Raw genomic sequence first — 23,151 nt, forward strand, 5'->3', positions numbered from 1 at the left:
ACGAGAGGAGGCCATTCAGCCCATCAATGCTCGTATGGTTCTTAGTAACTGACTGATCCCAGTGCCCTTGGTATCTATGCTGTGTTTAAAGTATTGATTCGGTTTCACTTTATCAACTCCTTTTAAGATTTTAGACTTCAATTGACCCCCATAAATCTTAAGATAAGTTCAATTCAGTCCCTTCAAGTTAAATTAAGATTAATTAAGATGAATTCAGTCCCTTCAAGATAAGTTATGATTAATTCAGTCCCTTCAGCCTTCATAGCTCATCCCTTTAAACCCTGGTTACTTTGTTGGACTCTCACACAATGTGCTTTTGGTATTGTGGGGACCTGAATTGTATCACAATTGCAGTGTCATGGTATCAGTGCAGCGCAGTATGCTTCTATATTAGGACAACTGTACAATATAAATGTCAAATCCATAATGTTGCTAGAGCGCTGGGCCTATGTTTGTTTTTGTTTCTTCAGCCTTTGTTAATAACAGAAATGCCATTTCAAAAGTGCAATTCCACATCTAAGATCTTTACAATGGTTAAACAATCTGATAAATGTTATTAGAGGAACACCAGCTAAATGAATAAAGCTGGCACTGACCGCTGTTGTAATTTAAAATGAAGAAGCTGAACATTTCTCCATTCATTTGTGAGTAAAAATAAAGTCATTCAAAGTCTTGGTTGCAAAGTTACAACTGCGATTCTTTTAATATGGTAGAGAAAATTAGGAACTCTGTCCCTCCAAGCATGGAGAAGACACACCTTAACAAACAGTACATTATGTGGATTATCTTACTCTTTCCCATTACATCATGTTTTCCTTGAAACCAATCAGAAGAAAACAAGTCTCTTTTAGTTAATTATACGAATCTCTTCTCAGCCCTTGAAGTATCTGGCTCTGTCCAGATTCCCCTAAAGGGGCTTTCTTTTATGACCCCCCCCCCCCCCCCCCCCCTCATAAACAAACTGTATTTTCAAGCAAAACCTGTTTCTATCTAGTTTACTTATTTGGGAAGATGTTTATCAATAGGTTTGTAGCTCTGATACAAAACAGCGGTCTCCCCAAAAGGCAAACCTCTAGGGCTGGACGTCAAAGAACTTGTTTTACAACACTGTCCTGTTGGTCAGGCTTTTGTTCTAAAGACAAAGGTCAAGATACAATCAGCTTCCCAGGGTCTAACCAGAATTCAGGAGACTGAAAGATGTTAATCAGATCCCTAGTCTCATTAGAAATGTAACCAGAACCTATGCTCAATTTGTGAGTTGTATTTTAAAACCTAACAATTCATTTAAATAAAATATTCCAACAAGCAGGTGAATGACCACCTGAATTCTGGCAGCCCCTTATGTGAGTCAGCACATTCTCCACCCACCTACAGGGTCAATAGAGAGGGGGAGGGAGGAGAGGGGAGGGGTCTCCTGGATTCTATAAGAGGAGAGAGAGAGAGAGGGGTGTGTAAACAGGTCCTGCTCTCAGTGCCAGCGTGGGTTCATCTCTGTTCCTCTCTGTTCCTCTCTGTTCTCAATCTTCACTCTCATTCTCGGAGGCCTTCGCTTCAACCTCACGATGTGGAGAGGGCTTCTATTAACCTGCCTGCTTCTACACACAGCACAGGCGGAGGAGAGCTCCAATGGACCGTAAGAATATACTGTCTGTCTGTCTGTCTGTCTGTTTCCTTAGCTACTGGCTCAGAGCGTGAGGATGTTTCTAGATTTTCTGTCTGTCTGTCTGTCTGTGGACCTGTGGAGATTTGTGTCAGCTTGTCTTTATCTGTCCCTCTGTCTGTGTCCTGACCTAGCTGTAAGCATCTGTCTATCTGCCTGTCTGTCTGTATACATTGGTTAAATCAGTAAGAATATCTGCCAACAGTGTGTATATATATATATATATATAGAAGTAGCTATAGATATAGACAGATATTAATATTGCTATACGGATTTCAAATCATTGAGTTTCTTCTTAGGAAAAGTGTACCTTAGGGTTAGTTGTTCATTGAATTCAGTTTTAATTTGTTTGTTTTAAAAATCTTTTGACTGCAGTGTAACAGAAAAAGGGCCAGTTGTTTAAAAATCTGAATCTAATCCAACGATGCAAATGCTTGCTCTTGAGTATAGTGGTTAGAAGAACCAAACGGCTTCATAAACTTGGTACAAGTCTGTCACTGTGACTGCTGCCTCTCCCTTATAAACTTTACTCTAGTGTAAGCATAGCCAAGTCTAATAAAGCACAGTGAAAGCATGGTAAGGCATAGGTAACCATTGAAAAGTATAACAAGGTATGGTCAAGCATATTAATAAACATGTCAGACCAGGGTAAACTCTGGTACATGCATAGTATAACCATGGGGAAAGCACTGTTAAACTGAGACAACACTGTTATAAGGGTTAATGTACTTGCACTTTGAAGGTATACCTTGTTGTAAGAGCTTACAAATCACAGAGTCCCTCAGATTCTATCCTCTCTGCCTTTTACTAGTCAATTGTGGGAATGAAATTCTTTATGTATGATCACATTTCTCAGTCATTTATATAGCTTTAACATATATGTAAACATTATTCCAAGAAATATTTTTACATGCTTGAATGGGACACATTTGGGCCCATTCAAGCAAGGGCTTTTTGTATACAATACACCAGAAATACAGCAGAAATAAAGCAGCTGTCCCATCTCTCCTGCAGGATATACCTGGTGACGGTTCCCTCTGAAATTTTCGGAGGCACCACAGAGACATTCTGCGCCCAGCTCCTCCACCCCAATGAGAGCCTCACTTTCACTGTCACCATGGAGACCAATGCTGACAACCTGACTCTCCTGGAAGAGAGGGTGAAGGAGAATGAGTTCTACCGATGTGTCCCCTTTCAGGTGAGAATGACAGAGAGCACCCCATAGGATTAGACAGGGAATATTCAGAGCATCCTCTGAGGTCTTCTGCACAGGGCCACATGCAACGTGTGGCTATTAAACCTACCAAACACAGTCCGTTACCTCTGCCAATTCCTCCTCTTCTTAACGAAGCCTGTGTTGCTGGGAAGTTGTCACTGCTTCTTCATAACTGAAGGCAAGGATTTGTAAATGGAATGACTTCAGCATGGTTTCAATGGCTGTGCTATCACATGCTTTTTCTCTTTCTCCAGGTTCCAGTGTTCCCTGAAGAAACCATTGTGTATCTCCGAGCCGAAGTGAAAGGAAAAACAGTCGATTTGGAGAAACAACAAAAAGTCCTGATTAGTTCAACTAAGCCCTTGATGTTTATACAGACAGACAAACCCATCTATAAACCTGGCCAGACAGGTACCAATCTATCTATCTATCTATCTATCTATCTATCTATCTATCTATCTATCTATCTATCTATCTATCTATCTATCTACCTATCTACCTATCTATCTAACCCATACTGTCCTGGTACAATAGTATACTGTATATGTTTTGAACTTTGTGTGGCTCTTTGAAGCGACACAGAGATTAAGCTGATCTTACTAAATATACAATGTAATACAAACATACATTTTTTTACAAAGAAGATGTGGCCAATTTGCCCCTTTTAATCTCACCCGGTTCCTTGTAGCTGATTGATCTTAGAACCTTGTCACGTCGTAGAGTTCACTTCGAATTTGACTCTATTTCTAGGGTAGTATTTCAGGTTCGCCTTGTATTTTCACAGAGACGTGCGGCTGTAGGCTTTTTTATGTGCTGTGTGTCGTATTTAGTATCATTGCAGGACCCTTTAGGACCTGTGGTGCTGGACCTAGAAAACCTAGTCCAGCATTTGGTGCTTCCACCTTACAAAGCACTACACTGTAGTTTCAGTGAAACACTGTGCAACTTTTTGGCCAGATATATGAACCTTGCTTGAATAAGAAAACCATCACACATTGAGTACAATCCAAGCCTGTATTGACTTCATGCTCACACACAGTCAGCCACGCATTTACCAAGGCTAACGGTAATGATGTTTGTGTTTCTTGTACAGAGATCACATTATGCACAGACGAGCGGCCATGCTCTAAACTTCTTTCCGTTTCCTTTTTAGTTAAATTTCGAATTGTCACGCTGGACACAGATTTTGTCCCTATCAATGAAAAGGTAAGATATACATTTCTTAATGCTAACGTATAGAGAATTGATTCCCCTCTCGACTAACTCTCTCATTTTGTAGCATCAAATAATAGTGTTGGTAGTTAATAAATAACTATGGGAATGGGAGCTCATGGTCAAAGGAAAGAGGCTTTATGTGATCAGATGAGAAAACAAACAGCAGCCCTCAGCACACAAGAAAATGTATTGACTCATAATGACAATCTGAGAGGCTCCAGAGTGGGGGTGGAGGAAGAGGGGGTCAACAGTTTGTTTGTCATTAAATAGACTGGGTTACATAGTGAACAACTAATAACTGGTTTCTGTGTTTGTTTGCTTTTACAGTACAAAACTGTGGAACTGCAGGTAAGACCATCTAAACACTCAACTGTGTCAAAGATTCCTTCACAGTACAGTCAGTACTGTTAACAACTATTTTACTTACATAACATTCACACATGTATATGGTTTAATTACGATATTTTATATAAATGTGTAGGAACTACCTTATCAAGTACTGAATGGGCAGGTACCATTGTCTAGATGGCCTATGACATACCTGGATCAGAACTTAGCTAGAATTTCAAAGGCAAAGTATTTTACAGCCATGGATGAAGCAAACAGGTTTTGGACTATGCGACAAATGTATATAAAATAATATATGAAATATACAGATAACAAGGAATAGCCTATTTTCATTCACGATACTGAAACGATTATAATAATAACATTCTTGCAACATGTTTAAAATTTTATAGTTCATCTCCAGTCAAGAAAATGTTTCTGATTACCCAGAAACGTTGACGTTTTTGCGGTTTAGATGCTGCAAAACAGAGATTTAGTCATGGTATGCAGCCAATTACTGTAGTAATGTTTAACAAACAAGTTTTTATCTTATTAAACATGTTTATAGCTAATAAATAATGCTAGTAAGCCAGTTGTTAGCAGTAAATGTCAAGTGGAATCTCTTAGTTGGGATTTCCAATCCTGGTACCTTGAAATAAAACTATGTGGTCAGTTTTCATAAACAAACGACATAAAGAGCCCATTGAGAGCACAGAGGCAGCACAGAGACAGCAACCTGGTGACAGGCAGGGCAAGCCAGAGGAAGCTGGCTTTACTTCATGAACACAAACCAGTACTCCCCATGCTGTTTGTATTTACTGTATTTGATTCTAATTTCACAGATTCAGTACATGGAGACAAAAGTCTACTGATGTGTGCCAATGGAGGATGTTTGTTGTACCCCACTTAGATAACTTGCTTACTAAATGTCTTAGTATCCCTAGAGATTCTTGTCCACTCCCTATTTTTTCCAGGAGGGTAGAGTATTGTCTATTTAACCCTAATCAAACTCCCCTTTTCACTAAATATCTTACTATCCCTGAACAGACCATCGCCCCTTCAATATCAAGCATAATTTATATAAAAGCAAGATATTGAGCCACAAACCCATTCAATTTAAAACAAAACCAAAAACAAGATCAGAAACAAATCTGTATGACGTTGAGCATCATTCCCAAATCGAACTCTCTTTTCCCACCCAACCCAGGACCCCGCGACTAATCGCATCGCTCAGTGGCTCGACAGGACGTCCGTCAGTGGGATTCTGGACTTGTCACAGCCCCTCAGTTCCGAAGCCCCCCAAGGAACATACACACTTCATGCAGAGACAGAAAGTGGCAATCACATTAGACAGTTTTTTAAAATCAAGGAGTATGGTGAGGAAGATTGTTTTGGTGTGTGTAAAGAAAATCACTTGCTGAAATGTTCTGTACCTTTTCAATAACGTTGTTATTTCTACATTCAGTCCTACCCAAGTATGAGGTGAAGGTTCATCTCCCCAAATCAATCACCATCTTGGATACAGAGGTCACAGTCAAGATCTGTGCAAAGTAAGTTATTTGATGTTTTTAATTATAAACCATGAAGCCATTTGAAATATAGCTCTACACTCATTACCATTCACGCCCGCTGAAACTAAGCAAGACATGTTGGCAAGTTACTGACCCCTCAAGACAAGAGCAAGCCTGACTAATCTCCTCCTGGCCTTGTTGGGTGCTTGACCAGTAGTGTGATGGTCTGAACTATCCCTGGCTGAGTCTGTGTCAGTCCAAAGGCCAATGCAGCACTCCCAGTAGGCCCCCAGCCAGCAACTTGAAACAAACAGCATTGAAACCAGCAAGCTCCTAATCACATGCCTCAGCCCCACTCTGAGCGGTAGTGCCTTTACTGGGTGAGTCACGTGAGCATGTGCAAGTAAAAGAGTTTCAATCCATGTTTATATTTGTTTCCAGGTACACCTATGGGAAGCCTGTCTTGGGGAAGGTAACAGGAAAATTCTGCCGGCCCAAATGGAACATGTACTGGTATCGAAGGCCCGATAATGTGGAGAACAACGACATCTGCCATTTGTTTAACGTTCTGGTAAGCTAGCCCATCACTGCTGAATACCAGCAGATTTTGATCATTAAAATAAGGCTCTGCTTTCTGTACCAACATTATTTCAGTGCATGGGAGTTGACAAATATATAAAATCCCAGAAGGGTGCTGTTTAATTATTTACAGGAGAGTGCTGTATCGATGAGTTCAAACACTCTCTCAACATGATTAATGGTAGTCTGTATTGTTATTGGGGACTAGTTAGTAATACATTTCTGTCTATTTGTTTATTTATGTCTTATTTTTTTTGTTGACTAGACTGACAAGACTGGTTGTGTGACCGAAGTTATTGATCTGAAAGAATTTGCATTGAATGCGACTGGCTACTCTGATCAGTTTAATGTGGAGTGTGATCTGGAAGAAGAAGGAACAGGTACAACCTTCTCTTTATATCTTGCTTGTCTGTTTGTATCCATTATCCTGTGATATCCTTCATTTATTTATACCCGTGGGAATTGAGAAACAATGGCGGCTATATTTCTTTTTGTCAGTAAAGTGACCTTTCTGAATACCAAAATAGCTTCATTTGAATAGATCAGTGGGTTTGCTCTTGATGAAGTGCACACTTCACTTCAATTGCAGTGCGGTCTCCTCACATCTCTGTTGAACTGGTGGTTGTGGACCAGTGTCCACTGAGAAGCTAGGCTGGGACCAATCCTCATACAAAAAGATAGCAAAGTATCAAAACATAGTTTTAAAAAGGCATAGGTCAGCATGGTAAAGCCCAGAGCGATATAGAAAAGCAGATTTATAATGGACCAATGGACTGCTCACATTTTGAAGTATATCTAAACAGTGTGTTTTGTTTTGCTAGGTGTTCAACTGAGTGGCTCCAGTTCCAGTACATTCACCTCTAATGTTAATGAAGTCAGTTTCGAGGGGGCACAGAATACCTTTAAAAAGGGCATCCCCTTTAAGGCAAAGGTGAGTTATTTTGGATTTTGTATGTTAACAACAGGATTATGAGCAGTGAAGGAAACAAACCATCTTTTTAAAAGACCATCTCATGATATCTGCAATCAGGTCAGATGATATAATTTCAAAAGACCCTGAAGTCAGGAGAATTAGTGCCATTTTCACGTGAATGGGCCCTAATTTTAATTTCAAAAGCAAACGTGCATTTTTAAAGGGGAATAGATACATTCTAATGGTAGCTAGAGAAAAACTATTGTCTGGAAGTTAAATAAGAGGGAAATAATGTGGGTCATATAGCAACCCTGTATGTTTTTGATTGAATCTACCCTTCAGTTTTTCATGGCTCTACCTTGGGGTTCATGATCCAGTCTTGAGTAGGGGTGAGAATTTAGCTAGCCCCCGCCCAGCAATGCCTCAGTGTCTCTCCCTTAAACAGATCAAGATGACCGGACCTGACTCTTCCCCCCTCCCACACGAGAAGGTTCATCTCATCATCCAATGGGACAACCACACCGAGACCATGAACTTCACCACGGACAGCAGGGGCCTGGTCCCCATCTCACTGGACACCTCATCCTGGGACACCCAGTCGGTCAGGCTTCAGGTCAGGACCTTTCTATCTCTCCCAGGCCTCGGAGTCACTTTCATCAGTTTAGAGTTGATTTAGGAGAAGACTGATTGCTGGCACCTCAAGCATGTACTTTCTAAACACAAGCCTGTACTTGTGGTCCTCTTCTGATTGAGATTGTGTTCAGGATTAAGTTTGGTCCAGTAGTATTATTTATTTTAGAATCTGAATCCATGAGAAGTATGTTGTGTGCAGGAAGAGAGAGGAACAAACCATCTCAAGAGCAGTCGTTCCTTAGCTTATTTCACTGCATTTCACCATCTAAAAATACTGTAGGCATATCAAGATATTTCAAGATGTACTAAAACATGTAAAACAGCATTGTCACATCCAGAACTGCTCGTTTTCTCTAGAGTTATTATGAGTTCTTAAATATTTAAATTCTCACATGTATGTAAAACACTAAATGATACATTTTAGAACGTTTAGTTTTTTATGACCACCTTTCAAAGACATTCTATTTTCACCATCAATGAATTATCAAACAAAATAAAAGCATTCATACATGTAAAAATAACAACAGACACCTGAAATATCTCCTTCTTCTACTGGACAGAGCGATGTTTAGGAGAAATATTTTTGATCTTTGATGCAGCTGGTGTCTTTTTCATTGAAGACATTCTAAAGAAATCGTACAGCTCTATGCAGTGTGTTCAATCATCAAACTAAACCGGCTGCAGAGTTCTTAAGCAGTGTAACAGGGTGCGGGTCAATAAGGCAAATGCTTGCTGCATTTATTTATATTTAAGTGATCAGAATATGTATTTTTATACTATTCTTTTAGAAATGGGAATTTTCACAGTGAACTTCATATTTCACAGCAATGTGGGTACATTTCGCAGATATCGTCAAATCAATGATAATTATAGCCAAATCCGACTATCAAAATGTTTTAATGAAATTAATAATTGTGAAACAAAAAAACATTACAACTGAAAAAATACATATTATCCCAACTCTAAGTGGTAACCTGAATTAACTCTAACCCTGAATTACGTAGCTCACTTGAGCAACTATCTCTTTATTCCAGGTCACTGTCCCCTAGCAAAGGATCTGGAGTCAGCTATTTGTAAAGTAGTTTAAACAAGGTGTGATGTTCTTTCGTTCTCTAGGCTCGCTACTCTCTGCTGGATAATGTTTTTGATTATCAGTTGGTCCGTCCCACATATGGTATCGCCGATCTGTGGCTCAATCCCTTTTACTCCAAGAGCAAGAGCTTCCTGAAGATCCAGGAGAACGAGGGCAAGCTTCAGTGCGGGGAGGAAGCACCAATCAGCATTGTTTACATCATCCAGGGGGAGGAGCTGGCAAAGGGGGCGGGGTTTATGGATTTCTATTATCTGGTGAGTAGGTGGGATTCCTTTCAGCTACATTTTAATTCGATTTTGATTTTGCCTTCTCCATGACATGAGCGCTGCTTCTAGGCGTGCCTATGTGGCTGCATGGCACGCATGGTTGAGTGTTGGCACACTCCCGGTTGAAGGTGGGGTGTTCGGTGGACCAGTCAGTTCATAACTCTGAGGTTCTACTGTACGTCTTCAATCTACGTTCCCTGATATCAATTGGAATTAATCTAACAGCTCAGCATCATTCCTAGGTAACATGGGCCTCACTATATGTGTGCATTTGTGTGTCCCAGGTTTTAGCTAAAGGAAGCATTGCTCGGAATGGGCGTGTTGGGGTCCCGATGAAGGCAGGACAAGGTAAGATTCCGGGCTGATTCCGCTGGTGCTGCATTGTGACTATATAGGGAGTAAAGGATTGAACAATATCAAACAAATGGACCACATTGATCCCCAGGGTACAAAGAACCATGCTGTTATAATATTATTTCAAACCATGATAGTCTGAAGTGGTGGACATCCATAACTTCAAAACAAAATGCTTAGGTAAATCTATAAGAAGATTTGAATCTTTGTGTTGTATTGTAATGATCTACAATATTTCTGCTCATTTTCTACACACTTAACCTATCATTACCATTAACTACTTGCAATTCTGTTAAGCATTCCTCCAGCAGGTAAAGGTGAATCTGCTAAATCATTTCACATAGTCATGCTTTTACCATGCCTTTCCTCCACCCTTCCTCACAGTGTCAGAGGGAGAGTTCTCCTTCAAGCTGCCGGTGTCGTCACACTTAGCCCCTTACGCTCAAGTCCTTGTCTACGCTGTGTTCCCGAACGGGGAGATTGTTGCGGACAGCTTTGATTTCCAGGTTGACACGTGTTTTAATAACAAGGTAATCAGACCTGAAGTGCTGACTGATCCAGAAGGGACTTTCTATAGACATTGCAGGACCCCATAGGGACTTGTTTGTTGATTAATTGATGTTTGAGACTCTGTACAGTGGTGACTGCATCTCTGTGTTTGAGGTGCACATAGACCTATAGTTCTCTACAGTATTGACTGTGTCTGTGTGTTTGAGGTGCAGGTAGACCTATAGTTCTCTACAGTATTGACTGTGTCTGTGTGTTTGAGACTCAGGTAGACCTATAGTTCTCTACAGTATTGACTGTGTCTGTGTGTTTGAGAATCAGGTAGACCTATAGTTCTCTGCAGTATTGACTGTGTCTGTGTGTTTGAGACTCAGGTAGACCTATAGTTCTCTACAGTATTGACTGTGTCTGTGTGTTTGGGGTGCAGGTAGACCTATAGTTCTCTACAGTATTGACTGTGTTTGGGGTGCAGGTAGACCTATAGTTCTCTACAGTATTGACTGTGTCTGTGTGTTTGAGACTCAGGTAGACCTATAGTTCTCTACAGTATTGACTGTGTCTGTGTGTTTGGGGTGCAGGTAGATCTCAAGTTCTCAGCTCCTCAGGAGCTCCCTGGAGAGGACACCACCGTTCACCTGCGTGCCGATCCTGGGTCCCTGTGTGCTCTCCGGGCGGTCGATCAAAGCGTTATACTGATGGAGCCTGATAAGGAACTGACTGTAGACACTGTGAGTAATATTGCACACCTCCTTGGCTGATCACAGACATTCTACAATTCAAGTTCATTGTTCTATTGCAATCAAGTTTATTATTCATATAATGCCATGTTGATCTTTTTAATAATGCCATGTTGATATTTTTATTAGTAGTTAAAACTATAATATATGATGATCTGATGTTTGTTTGTCCTTCACTTTCTCCTCTCAGGTATACAACCTGCTCCCCACTCAAAAGAGAGATGGATATTCATACACAGTGGAGGATTATGAACCCTACCCTTGCCTACCGTCTCCATTTCACAGAGTGGACAAGCGCTACATAATGCCATACTACTATAGCAGATCACATAATGATGTATACGGGATCTTTAAGGTAGGAATCATCTATCCATTAGTGGAACTTCCACCGTCTTCATGTAGCATAGATAGAATTAAGTAAGAACATCGATAATGCCGTTCTTGTCTTGTTTAAAGGAAGCAGATTGAGTGGAAGTCCTCTTACAGTTGTGCCATCAAGGGGTGTGCAGAATAATCATTACTCATACTCTTTTTGAAGAAGTATATAAAATGTAAAATGTGATTTCAAAACAAAAAATGGTTTCCAATTGAGTACCAATCAATAACAATTCACTTCCAGGGTGTTTTAGAAGCCGACTGGAAGATTATTTACCTCTCATCCAAGGTGCTGGCATTTTACTGTCGTACTGGTGTGCACTGGAATGTATTATTGTATTATTATTTTCATTTGCAGGGTCTGGGTCTGAAGATTCTGTCTAACTCTGATGTGAAGAAGCCAATTGAGTGTCATGAATTCTATACCCCTGTACTGCTGTCTAGATCAGGTTCTCTTGGTGAGCCAATGCGGTTTTCTGGATTAGAGGATACTGGTGAGACAATTAACACAAAATAAGTCTGAAAAATAGCCCTACACACAAAAACAAACCAATGTATAAGTCTTCTGGTCAGGCAGCAGGAACCTGATAGAGTCAGCTCAGTGACTTCATGAAAATAAAATGAAGTTACTCTATTTCAGGCAGTTCTTAGTATCTATTTACTTCTGTCTGTATGAAGTGATTATGATATACGGGGTTTAGGGTTAGGATTAGGGGGTAAAGTTTGACTGCTGTGACCGTGTTTCTTGTCTTCTCAAGTGTTCAGTTCAGTTGTCATGTTTTCTCAAGCAGACCTAGGCATGGTTAGGAAGGAGCCTGAGACTGTTCGGAAGTACTTCCCTGAGACATGGATCTGGGAGCTGGTTCCAGTTGGGTAAGCGTTGCTTGAACTCCACTAACTAAACTCTTGGGTCATCAGGGCAAGTGATTCTGCCAGCCACGATGTAGATGAAAGTAGCCAATTATGCCACTGGAATTGCATTGAAGGCCAGTGAAATTGCATTGAAGGCCTCCAGAAATGAAAAGCAGGAGGTCTAATGCATGAGTTGGCTGTTCTTCCACTCCTCCACATCTCTCTCTCTCTCTCTCTCTCTCTCTCTCTCTCTCTCTCTCTCTCTCTCTCTCTCTCTCTCTCTCTCTCTCTCTCTCTCTCTCTCTCTCTCTCTCTCTCTCTCAGGAAGTCTGGCTCAGTGGAGATTACACACACAGTTCCAGACACCATCACTGAGTGGAAGGCAGGGGCATTCTGCACATCTCCTCTGGGATTTGGTATGGCGCCCCCAACTGGGCTCACAGCATTCCAGCCCTTCTTCGTGGAGCTCACTCTACCCTACTCCGTCATCAGAGGGGAGCAGTTTGAGCTGAAGGCCACCGTCTTCAACTACCTGTCCCAGTGCATCATGGTGAGCTGCTCACATACACAGTCACAACCCTGTGGGAAAACTAGAAGAAACAAAGTCATCTATCTCAACTCAAACAGCTTGACGAACGACTACCAACGAACACTAAATTAAATGAAAAACATTTAATCTAATGAGAATCTAGTGCTCTTGTGGGTGTTTTAAATGAAAGTGGGAAACTGATTATCAAATCATTCATTTGGATGAAAACCCCATCTATTTGCAAAGCCTTCTCTCTCTCTTATCTGCTGTGTTGCTCTCTGCCTCCCCCTACAGGTGAAGGTCAGCCATGCAGAGTCTTCCCAGTTTCAGATGACGCCCTGTGAGGGGTGTGAGTACACGACCTGCCTGTGTGCCGATGAAGCCAGGACATTCCGCTGGGCTTTCATCCCCTCAGCGCTGGGTAAGGGACTGCTTCTTATTCACAAGATTATTAGGGGGGTAACGGGGTTACTGTTTATTTACATAGTAGTTGCTTAGTAAATACCAGTGTACTTACACATAATTACAATGTTATTATGCATAGCTACAATGTTCTTTTTTTTGCACAAAATAACCCTAACCCTAATTCTAAACTCTAAACCTAACCCTTTTCTCATACAATTGTGTACTTGCATATATGAAGCAAAATGATGGACCCATTAAGAACATTGTAACTATGCATAACAACCTAACAAGCTTCTTACCTGCCCCCCAGGTGAGGTGAATGTGACAGTCAGCGCTCAGGCTCTTCAGACAGACACTCTGTGTGGCAATGAAGTGGTGGCTGTCCCTGAGAGAGGCCGCATTGACACGGTCATCCGCAAACTACTGGTGGAGGTGAGGGAGCAGGATGTCTCCGATTGCATTTTGGCTTTGACAGGATAAGCTCTTGATTTTATACAGATATTTTCAACATTTCAAGTACTAAGTGGTTATGACGCTGTTTTGAGGGCCCTCTGTGTGCGCGCACACTAGTTTTGTTTTGTCTGTAGCGACGAAGACAGAATACAGTCAGATTATTAATTGCAATTGTGAACCACAGGTCCAGCATTTTCCATGTGTTATTTTGTAAGTATTTCCAATCAGATTGCTTCGTCGCAGTAGAGGCAGTTTCATTTGGAAAGTGTGCCATCATCATAGCATGGCCGCTGTGTAAACTATTTGAAGTGGGGTGTTTTTAAATGATGCCGCTGTCTCTTTGGGAATGAAAGTGTTCTGTGAATCGCCACTCAAGTTGTTTTCTGTTTCTTGTATTGTAAGGCTGAAGGAATAGAACAGACTGTTACCCAGAATGCACTGATGTGTCCCGGAGGTGAGCCACTCTCTGTTTGTCAAGTTACCACGGTTACTGTAATCCATGTCTCAGGTCTATAGGATCAGTTTTACCTGAACATGTCATTTCATTTTGTCTGTCAGGGTTTTGACCTGTTGTCACTGGACTTTTTTACTGTATGAGTGGAGATGGGAGGTCCAGTAAATATACCTACTTTTTAAATTGTATTTACTCTAGAAGTGGCAAAGAGACATTGGAAGAGTCAAATGAAAAACATCTGAGAAGGTTAAACAGTTCAACAAACTGTTAACCAGTTATGAGTTAAGTTAAAGAATCAATCAGTGGTATGAATTTGTTAACAGACATTCCATGTACCTTTTTGCTGATCTCTTGACTGGCTTTAATAGCAATGTTTCATGGTGTCCCTAAAGGCAGATGAGGTCTGTTTGATTGAAGTTCTGGATGGACTTCTTCTTACTGTTCACAGTGTAATCTTGTTCTCCTTTGCTTGTGCTTCTCAGGGAGTGCTGTGAAGGAGGAGATCTCCTTGAAGCTGCCAGAAGTGACCGTGAATGGATCAGCTAAGGCTTCCTTGTCGGTTCTCGGTAAAAAAAAACAAAAGTCAAAACCTTCACCACAAAATGGTTCAACGATAGGGGTTGGTGGGGGCAGGGTTGGGATTGGGGTTGGAGTTGAGGTTACCTGGATATATTATGTCCTGGGTATATTATTTAACTTTTCCCACTGTTTTAGCAATTGTGCAATCTGATAGTGACGTTAAGGTTAGGTTCAAAGGGTTTGGGATAAAACTGTGATTTAGGGTTAGGGTTATACTTATGGATGAAGTAACAACATGCACATATTGAAGATGGAACACGGTAGGTAATTTGAGGGGCTGGGTGTCACAGTGGGTACGTTGTGGGTTCAAACACTGGTAGACAGCAGCGTAATCCCTCTCTGCTGTCCTCTTTAGGGGATCTGCTGGGCCGGGCCATGCAGAACCTGGATCGGCTCCTTGCCATGCCCTTCGGCTGTGGAGAACAGAACATGGTGCTCTTTGCTCCCAACATCTACATCCTGAAGTACCTGCAGGGGACCAGGCAGCTGACTGAGGAGATCAAAGCCAAAGCCACAAGGTTCCTGGAGAGTGGTGAGCATGGGGAGAGAGAGGGAGAGAGGCTGAAGAGCAGCTGAATGAATAGATCAGAGACCAGAGCAGGGAGGGAGAGCAGTGAGGGAGAGCAGTGAGGGAGAGCGGTGAAGGAGAGCAGTGAGGGAGAGCAGTGAGGGCCAGTTTTCTGGAGAGCAGTAAGAGAGTTGAAGTGGGGAGAGAGATGATTGACGAGAGGGCAACGTTACACAAGTAAAATAAATGACTCTGAATGTTAACTTTTCTGTGCTTACCGTGATTTCTAAACCCTCCCCCTCCCCACCAGGTTACCAGCGGGAACTGAACTACAAACACGAAGATGGTTCTTACAGTGCCTTTGGGAAGAGTGATGACTCTGGAAACACCTGGTAAGTCTGTCTGTCCATCTGTATGTCTTAGGCACTGCCCTCTGTACCATAATCACTACACACTTCTTCCCTTTGCTTTTGAGGCTCTGAACAGCTGTAAGACTGTTTATAGAAAATAATAAAAACACTCTATTCTACACTAATACAATAAGAATAAATACTGCTACATTTAATTAGTTTACTGGACTGTTTCTCTCTCTCTCTCTCTCTCTCTCTCTCTCTCTCTCTCTCTTTCTCTCTCTCTCCGTTCCTCTAGGTTGACAGCCTTTGTGTTGAAGTCGTTTGGCGGGGCACTGCCCTTCATTTACATCGACCCCAGACATATCAAGGACGCACAGGACTGGTTGGGCCACCACCAGCAAAAGAACGGCTGTTTCCTGAGCGTTGGAAAACTCTTCAACAACAACATGAAGGTAGGGAGGGATAAGGAGGGAGGGATGAGTGAGAGGAAGGAAGGTCAGAAAGAATACCTTGCATTGCTCAGGTCAAGATTCAACTAAGCCTTCCAACATGCCTCAGACATGCCTTTCTCAGCTTCTTCACTGCTTGTCAGCTTTTGAAAGCATAGTGGTTGCATTACTTCCAATGGAAACAGGAATGCTTTATCGTGCAATAATCTGTTACCAGTATTTTGTATTCGGCGTTGAAAATATGTTTAATTTTTTAATAGAAACAGAATGGCCGGGCAACCCAAAGACATCCCCTTCATGGGCATATAGGTTATGTGGCCATGATAAGTCATGGAATAACTACAGGACTCCATGAACGTTCAAGCTGTATATCCTTTAAGAATATTGCATGGGATAAGTGGTGGCAGTAATAGGCTACTGTCTGGAATGTTGTGTTCTTTCAGTTTTGTGTCACTCTTGAGTATCTTCAATGATGTGCACACCGGGAAGTTATTCAGTCACTCGTCATCATATGTGGCATAGAAGTGAACACCAGATTCAATGCAGTAACCTCAATCTCTTAGTGAAGCTCTTCTCAAACACAAAGAGGAGCCAGACTGTCTGAGTGTGTGTGTGTTTGTGTGTTTCAGGGGGGAGTCGGGGACGAAGTGTCGCTGACAGCCTACATCACCGCGGCCCTGCTAGAGGTGGAGACCCCTCTCACTGTGAGTATGAGAATAAGGTGGGCAGAGCCCAGTCTGCTTCTATGGGAGTTTGCTTCTCTCTTTCTGTTGGATGGAAAACTCCATGATGATGGAAATACCTGATCTCTAAACATCATCTACACTTTAATGTGAACCAGTGGTTGCTAAAGCCAGTAACAGGTAATGGGGTGGGTTTTGAAGCTCTGGTTATAATTAGAGATAAGGGGAGCTATGGAATTGGGTTTTCAAAGGTTAGCAAGGATTCCTTTGGCATCTGGAGGGTGCAAGTGAAGGGGATTGTGATTGGCTGTTATCTGTACCCAATCCCAGGACCTCGTGTTAAACAACAGTCTGGCTTGTCTGAGGTCTGCGGCCGACAATATAACCAACACGTACACCACAGCGCTTCTGTCCTACACCTTCAGCCTGGCAGGAGAGCAGGAGATGAGATCAAAACTACTCACTGAGCTGGATGAGCAAGCACACAAGACAGGTATCGAGAAGAAGAGCTTTCTATCTATCTATCTATGTCTCTCTCTCACACTCTCTCACTCTCTCACACTCTCTCTCACTCTCTCTCTCACTCTCCCCCCCCCCAGGGGGCTCAATACAATGAAACAGAAATGCCCAGGGTAGGTTCTACACAGAAGAAATCAACAATATGCAACAGGATGGTTCTAAACACTCCAAACGTATTCAATAGCATTTGAATACTGAACCATAAAAAGGTCCTAACAGTTAAACTCTACATTACACTGAATCACAAGATCTACGTGTTAAAGCATTGACCAAGAGATAAAGGATAAGTTCATGTTTTTGAAAGACCAAGACTGCATCAGAGATGTTTGAAAACCCAAATAGATCATTAAAAGCATCCTCTTACAACCATGCTAGGCGTACCAAAACATTAATGAAACCTGTCAGCAGTGTTAGCAGTGTTTTGCCTCTGTGTGTTCCAATTCAGATGGCTCCCTGCACTGGTCGCGCTCCAAACGGGATTCTAGAAGGAGCGACTCTCTGGAAGTGGAGATGACGGCCTACGTGCTGATGTCTGTTCTCTCCACACCCCAGCCGTCTGCCTCCGATCTCAGCTACGCTTCCCGGATTGTCAAGTGGCTGGCTTACCAGCAGAACCCTTATGGAGGATTCTCATCCACGCAGGTGAGAGCTCCGCTATACAAACTAATATCTGATTCGTGGAAAAGTTTCTAATTTCAAGTCAGTTTTTTGCTTGAGTTCTGAGTCTCAGAGTCATATAATTCATAAAAAAATATATACAGTTTTTTTGTACTGAAATCAGTCTATCAGCTGGTTTCACAGTCCCCAATTAGCTCTAATCTTGGACTATCCATAATATAGCTTGCACAATTTAAACACGCCACTTTTCTAATACCACATGTAGATGTTCCTATACTGTCCCCTACTGTCACCTTCAGATCTTGGAATCTGAACTCTCAAACCCGTAGAGCTTAATGAGCAGCTGCCTGAGTCAAGCTGGTCCTCCATATATGAGTCATTACAGTCCCATCCCCTTTCAACAGCACCCCATGACACAGCCCCCTGTTCACGGGACTACGATCCCCCTCATGCAGTCAGGTTAGCGATCCCACTGCTCCCACCATATGTAAGGGCTTTATTACAGGGGATCTAGGTCTTTCTCTCCTCCTCTCTCCCCAGGACACAGTGGTGGCTCTGTGCTTGAGCACAGTCACAGTGCTATACTTCCTCTCTCCCTCCCCTCTCACTCTCACATTGACTGTCTCTCCCTCTCTCCCCAGGACACAGTGGTGGCTCTGCAGGCCCTGGCTCGGTACAGTGCCCTGGTCTACTCCCCAGAGGGCTCCAGCACTCTCACAGTGCGTTCTAAAGGGGGCTTCATGAGACAGTTCCACCTGGACCAGAGCAACAGGCTGCTCTACCAGGAGGAGCCACTGCAGGAAGTCCCTGGGGAATACAGCGTGGAGGCAGAGGGCAAGAACTGCGTCTTTGTGCAGGTCAGTGTCATCTCTCAATAGCCCTGCCAGAAACAGTGTCTCAGTGATGTCAGCAATATGGAGTATCTTAGTGACATAGCTTGTGTTCTGACGTCACTTAAAAGGCTACACAATAATATAACATATACAGTATCCAAGTACCTTTTAGACTTTCCAAATATGCCCGTGTGATTCATTGATTCATTGCACTCTCTCCTCTTCCGTTTCCCAGTTGGCACTCCGGTACAACATCCCCCCCCCTCCCGGGTTCTCCACCTTCAACATCTCCGCGGAGGCGAGGGGGCTCTGCAACGCCACTGATAAGAAGACCCTGAAAGTGCTCTTCACAGTCAGGTGAGCGGGTTTGAAACCCTTAAACATGTCATCGTTGTAGAGCTTGTTCAGTTTGGAAAGTAGCACACAGCAGTTAATTCCCTAGCCTTTCTCTTCTGCAGGCCTGGGTTTAACGCTTGCTTCAAGCCAGTGAAACACATGTGGTGCTTCCAGCTTGTGATGGGTTATCCGCAGTACTTTTCATTATCCACAGTACTACACACAATGAAGTACAATGTGTCTTTATTGCCAGTCTCTGATATTAGTTAGTGCATTGTTCTGTATTAAACCTTTGCCACTTGAACCTAATTCTCAACCTGTTTTAACACATCACAAATTCACTGAAGGCTTTTTACTCCAAACATCTATTGAAGTTACAAATCTCAAACCCAGGATAGCAATTAAACACCTCTTAGAAATTATTCACGTTGTTTTGGTGACCTCGAAAAAGAACTCTGGACAAAATGTTCATCACTGAATTTATTACATTTCTAAATTTCTAGTTTTGAAACGTTAACAGATTGTTTTAATTTTTTTCTGAAATGACTGGTGAATTATTTTTTTTTCCTCTCCGTGTTTAGTTACAATGGGAAAAGAGAGGTAACCAACATGGTGATCGTGAATGTGAAACTGCTCTCTGGATTCAGCCCTGACAAGCTCTCTCTGGAGAATGTAAGGAACTTATCACATGTAAACTGGGTCAGACAAAGACATCTGAGGGCTGATCATCTTACATTACACATTCAAGGGATGGCAAAATGTACCCAAGAGAAAAGCATGATACAACTGCAAAGATACTCTGCAAAAATACTGTGGTAAACCTTTATAAGGCTCCTAATCGATAGACAAGGTAATTTAGCAAAAAGATAACTTTTTCCCCCATGTTGTTTCAATAAGTTGTAAGATTGTGAAGCCCTGATAGCCCAGCAGCCTCTATCATAGGGTATAATGTATCTCCTAAAATGTAAAGGCAGTCAGTTATATAAAGAATTGGTGAGCAATCCAAAAATGGTCTTGTGCTTAAAACCAGTGGACTAACCTACATTTAAATAAAGGTTGAGGTCTCTACACAGCTAAAAATCATCTAGTTTTTTAGGAGGTAAGCCAAAACAGGCATGTTTATTTCCTAATGTCATCTGTCTGATCCCATGGGCCTGTTCTCCCTGCAGCTTCAAAGAGCCCCCCTTGTGAAGCGTGTTGATACAGAGGACGGGCACGTCATCATCTATATTGATGGGGTAAGTTCAACACCTGAGCCAGAGCCACTGTAGCTGGGTTAGGAGAAAGCCCAGATGAAAGCGTATGTCTGTCTGGCTGGAGTGAGGTTGAGCTCTAGCTGGGTTAGGAGAAAGCCCAGATGAAAGCGTATGTCTGTCTGGCTGGAGGGAGGTTGAGCTCTGTAGCTGGGTTGGGAGAATGTCCAGATGAAAGCGTATGTCTGTCTGGCTGGACTGAGGTTGAGCTCTGTAGCTGGGTTAGGAGAAAGCCCAGATGAAAGCGTATGTCTGTCTGGCTGGATTGAGGTTGAGCTCTGTAGCTGGGTTAGGAGAAAGCCCAGATGAAAGCGTATGTCTGTCTGGCTGGAGGGAGGTTGAGCTCTGTAGCTGGGTTGGGAGAATGTCCAGATGAAAGCGTATGTCTGTCTGGCTGGATTGAGGTTGAGCTCTGTAGCTGGGTTAGGAGAAAGCCCAGATGAAAGCGTATGTCTGTCTGGCTGGATTGAGGTTGAGCTCTGTAGCTGGGTTAGGAGAAAGCCCAGATGAAAGCGTATGTCTGTCTGGCTGGATTGAGGTTGAGCTCTGTAGCTACTGCACCACCAGCAAAGGCTTTGGCAACATATTGCAGGAAACATAATAAAGAATCATTTAACACATTAAAATTCAGTCAGCTTGAGTCGGAGGCAGAAGAAGCCCAAATTCCTCACAACCCTTTGTGGACCCGTTGCTTTCAGCTTTTGATGGATATTTAAAAATATATATATTGAGCATCTTGTGTATTTGCAAGGACAAGGAATCCAGCACAAATAATAATTGTGGTTTCTTGCTTGAAATCTTCAGACGTCCCTTTTTTAAATACAAGAATCCTAGTAGGGCACTTGAATGGTGGAACAATAACACAATTCTAATGACTCCTGTTGACCCCTGCTCCCCTACAGCTGATACGATTGCTACCCATGAATTACGCCTTCAACATCATTGAGGATTTTAACGTGAGGAACTTGAAACCAGCTGTGGTCAAGATCTACGACTACTACCAGACAAGTAAGGGGGAGCTCAGTCTCTGCTGGTCTTTATGCTTCTAGGTTAAGGTCTGGCAACAGCACCCAGATAACCTTCAAGTTGCATCAAGGTGCATGTGATTCTGAGTCACAACTTCTAATTGTGATTGATTGAAAATGCAATTTCATCAACACTCTCCTCTAATTCATCTCAAGAGGTTTCTTGTTTTCAACTAGCAAACAAAACCAGCGGTTGCAGTAATCAGTTTGCTGGGAAGTATGTGTCTCAGGCTGGTTTTGTTTGCTAGTTGTGGAATGACTTGACCCTTTCTGGGTCTCATTTCCTATTGGGCCACCCTCACTCAATGTAAATGAACACGGTACAGCATGAACGTTGGAGGAGCATCCTCCGTTTCTATTGGCTCTATACTGGGACACAGAAGGGTCTTCTTCACACAATGCTGTCTTCTGTATTTCAGGTGAACATGCCGAATCTGAATACAGCTCCCCCTGCCATGAACGTGAGTGCAGTTCTGTTTTACAACTAGAACCATTAGAACAGCTAGCTTTAGGCATTTTATTTAGCAATACCGTTACATAATGGCACCAGCTATTGAATCCAGTTTTTGTTATGTGATCTTTTTTAAAATCAACCAGAATAAAACTGTAATCGTGAGGTAAATAATAAACTCATTACTCTATACCAGCGGTTGTAGATTCTGAAATTGTAATCATGAGGTAAATAATAAACCCATTACTCTATACCAGCGGTTGTAGATTCTGGGCTGTTCTGTCATATGTCTCTTTTTGCATTTCAGCTGAGGAAGTCAATGAAGTCTAATGGACCAGCTGACCAACACTGACCATTCCCCAAAATCGACTTCCTGTTATTCCTATTGTATTTGATGTATGTTCAGAAAAAAAAGCTTTAAAAGTCAAATAAAGTTGCAGAAATTGCATTTGTATAAATGAAGTCTGGTTTGTTTTTTGTTGTTGAGAGCAGTCAACACGTTTGGCATTGAATTTTAGTTTCCTCTGGTATTCCTAAATTCAGCACTGTTGTGTGTTTATAGTCAAGGATGATATAAGAGAAATAACAGATACCTGCAATGCCTCTTGAAAAAATTGAACAATACTTCTAGTCTAGCAGTTTCTTTTAGTATTTCAGAAACATCTGTATTTTACATGTTCCTCCCTGTCACTATAGAAACAGAATGTTGCTCTTTCCGCATCACAATTGTATTGATTGAAGTGGGTTCTATTTTGTACAGTTCTATTTCATGTTAAAATGCATAGGAAGCATGCCTACAATAAAACAAAAAGAAAGCATCATGTGGTTCCCTGTCTTACTGCTCCTCTCCTCCACACTCATTACAGAGTGCTCTGGTAAGTGGGAATACTTTTTTAGATGACTCATGTGGATACATTTTCATCAGTTAGTTTTATGCTGTACATTGAAAAGTTAGGGACTGGATGGTTTTCTTTCACTGTGACGTACAGTACTGCAGTGCAAATACATTTTACTGCAAAGAAAATTGCATATCGTGTAAAACAAATTATATTTACAAAACCTGCACAAAATACAAAATATTTTAAGATGGAAGTAAACTTTGATCGAAATGTCGACTTACAGTAGGTGAGAATTTTACAGAGGATTTTTAAAAAGACAAAACCACAGCCTATTATATTCATTGCTGCCTAATGCATTGTTGTGGTGTGGGGCGTGTTCTCCTGGTGTACCCTGGTGTGGGGAGTGTTCTCCCGGTATACCCTGGTGCGGGGCGTGTTCTCCCGGTATTCCCTGGTGCGGGGCGTGTTCTCCCGGTATACCCTGGTGCGGGGCGTGTTCTCCCGGTATACCCTGGTGCGGGGCGTGTTCTCCCGGTATACCCTGGGTCCCTTCATTACTCTGGAATGCTGAATGGATGTTGTACTTTTCTTCACTGTGGATGAAATCCACTCAGCATATTCAGCAC

At 42.1% G+C, this 23,151-nt stretch overlaps 1 protein-coding gene across 4 annotated transcripts; it reads left to right on the forward strand.

Moving 5' to 3' along the window:
• Positions 1-1,447: 1,447 nt before the first annotated feature.
• Positions 1,448-22,144, forward strand: LOC131708079 (alpha-2-macroglobulin-like protein 1). 4 transcript variants are annotated; one of them, XM_059010110.1, is made up of 36 exons: positions 1,448-1,633; positions 2,675-2,858; positions 3,131-3,287; positions 4,030-4,082; positions 4,419-4,439; positions 5,626-5,794; positions 5,884-5,968; positions 6,371-6,500; positions 6,774-6,888; positions 7,330-7,439; positions 7,867-8,034; positions 9,171-9,401; positions 9,698-9,761; positions 10,152-10,297; positions 10,853-11,002; positions 11,202-11,366; positions 11,745-11,880; positions 12,175-12,259; positions 12,563-12,788; positions 13,062-13,188; positions 13,483-13,604; positions 14,028-14,079; positions 14,562-14,645; positions 15,014-15,190; positions 15,477-15,558; positions 15,815-15,971; positions 16,598-16,672; positions 16,982-17,144; positions 17,616-17,812; positions 18,430-18,645; positions 18,857-18,978; positions 19,539-19,629; positions 20,127-20,195; positions 21,113-21,218; positions 21,655-21,696; positions 21,994-22,144. In XM_059010110.1, exons 1-36 carry the CDS (start codon positions 1,563-1,565, stop codon positions 22,014-22,016), a joined length of 4,371 nt encoding a protein of 1,456 aa, XP_058866093.1. In that variant the 5' UTR covers positions 1,448-1,562; the 3' UTR covers positions 22,017-22,144. The 4 variants fall into 4 exon arrangements, with proteins under 4 accessions (XP_058866093.1, XP_058866094.1, XP_058866095.1 ...); XM_059010111.1 differs by having other exon boundaries at positions 12,178-12,259; XM_059010112.1 differs by having other exon boundaries at positions 11,745-11,844.
• Positions 22,145-23,151: the final 1,007 nt, after the last annotated feature.

The sequence above is a fragment of the Acipenser ruthenus genome, chromosome 40 (genome assembly GCF_902713425.1).
Source record: "Acipenser ruthenus chromosome 40, fAciRut3.2 maternal haplotype, whole genome shotgun sequence".
NCBI lineage: Eukaryota > Metazoa > Chordata > Actinopteri > Acipenseriformes > Acipenseridae > Acipenser > Acipenser ruthenus.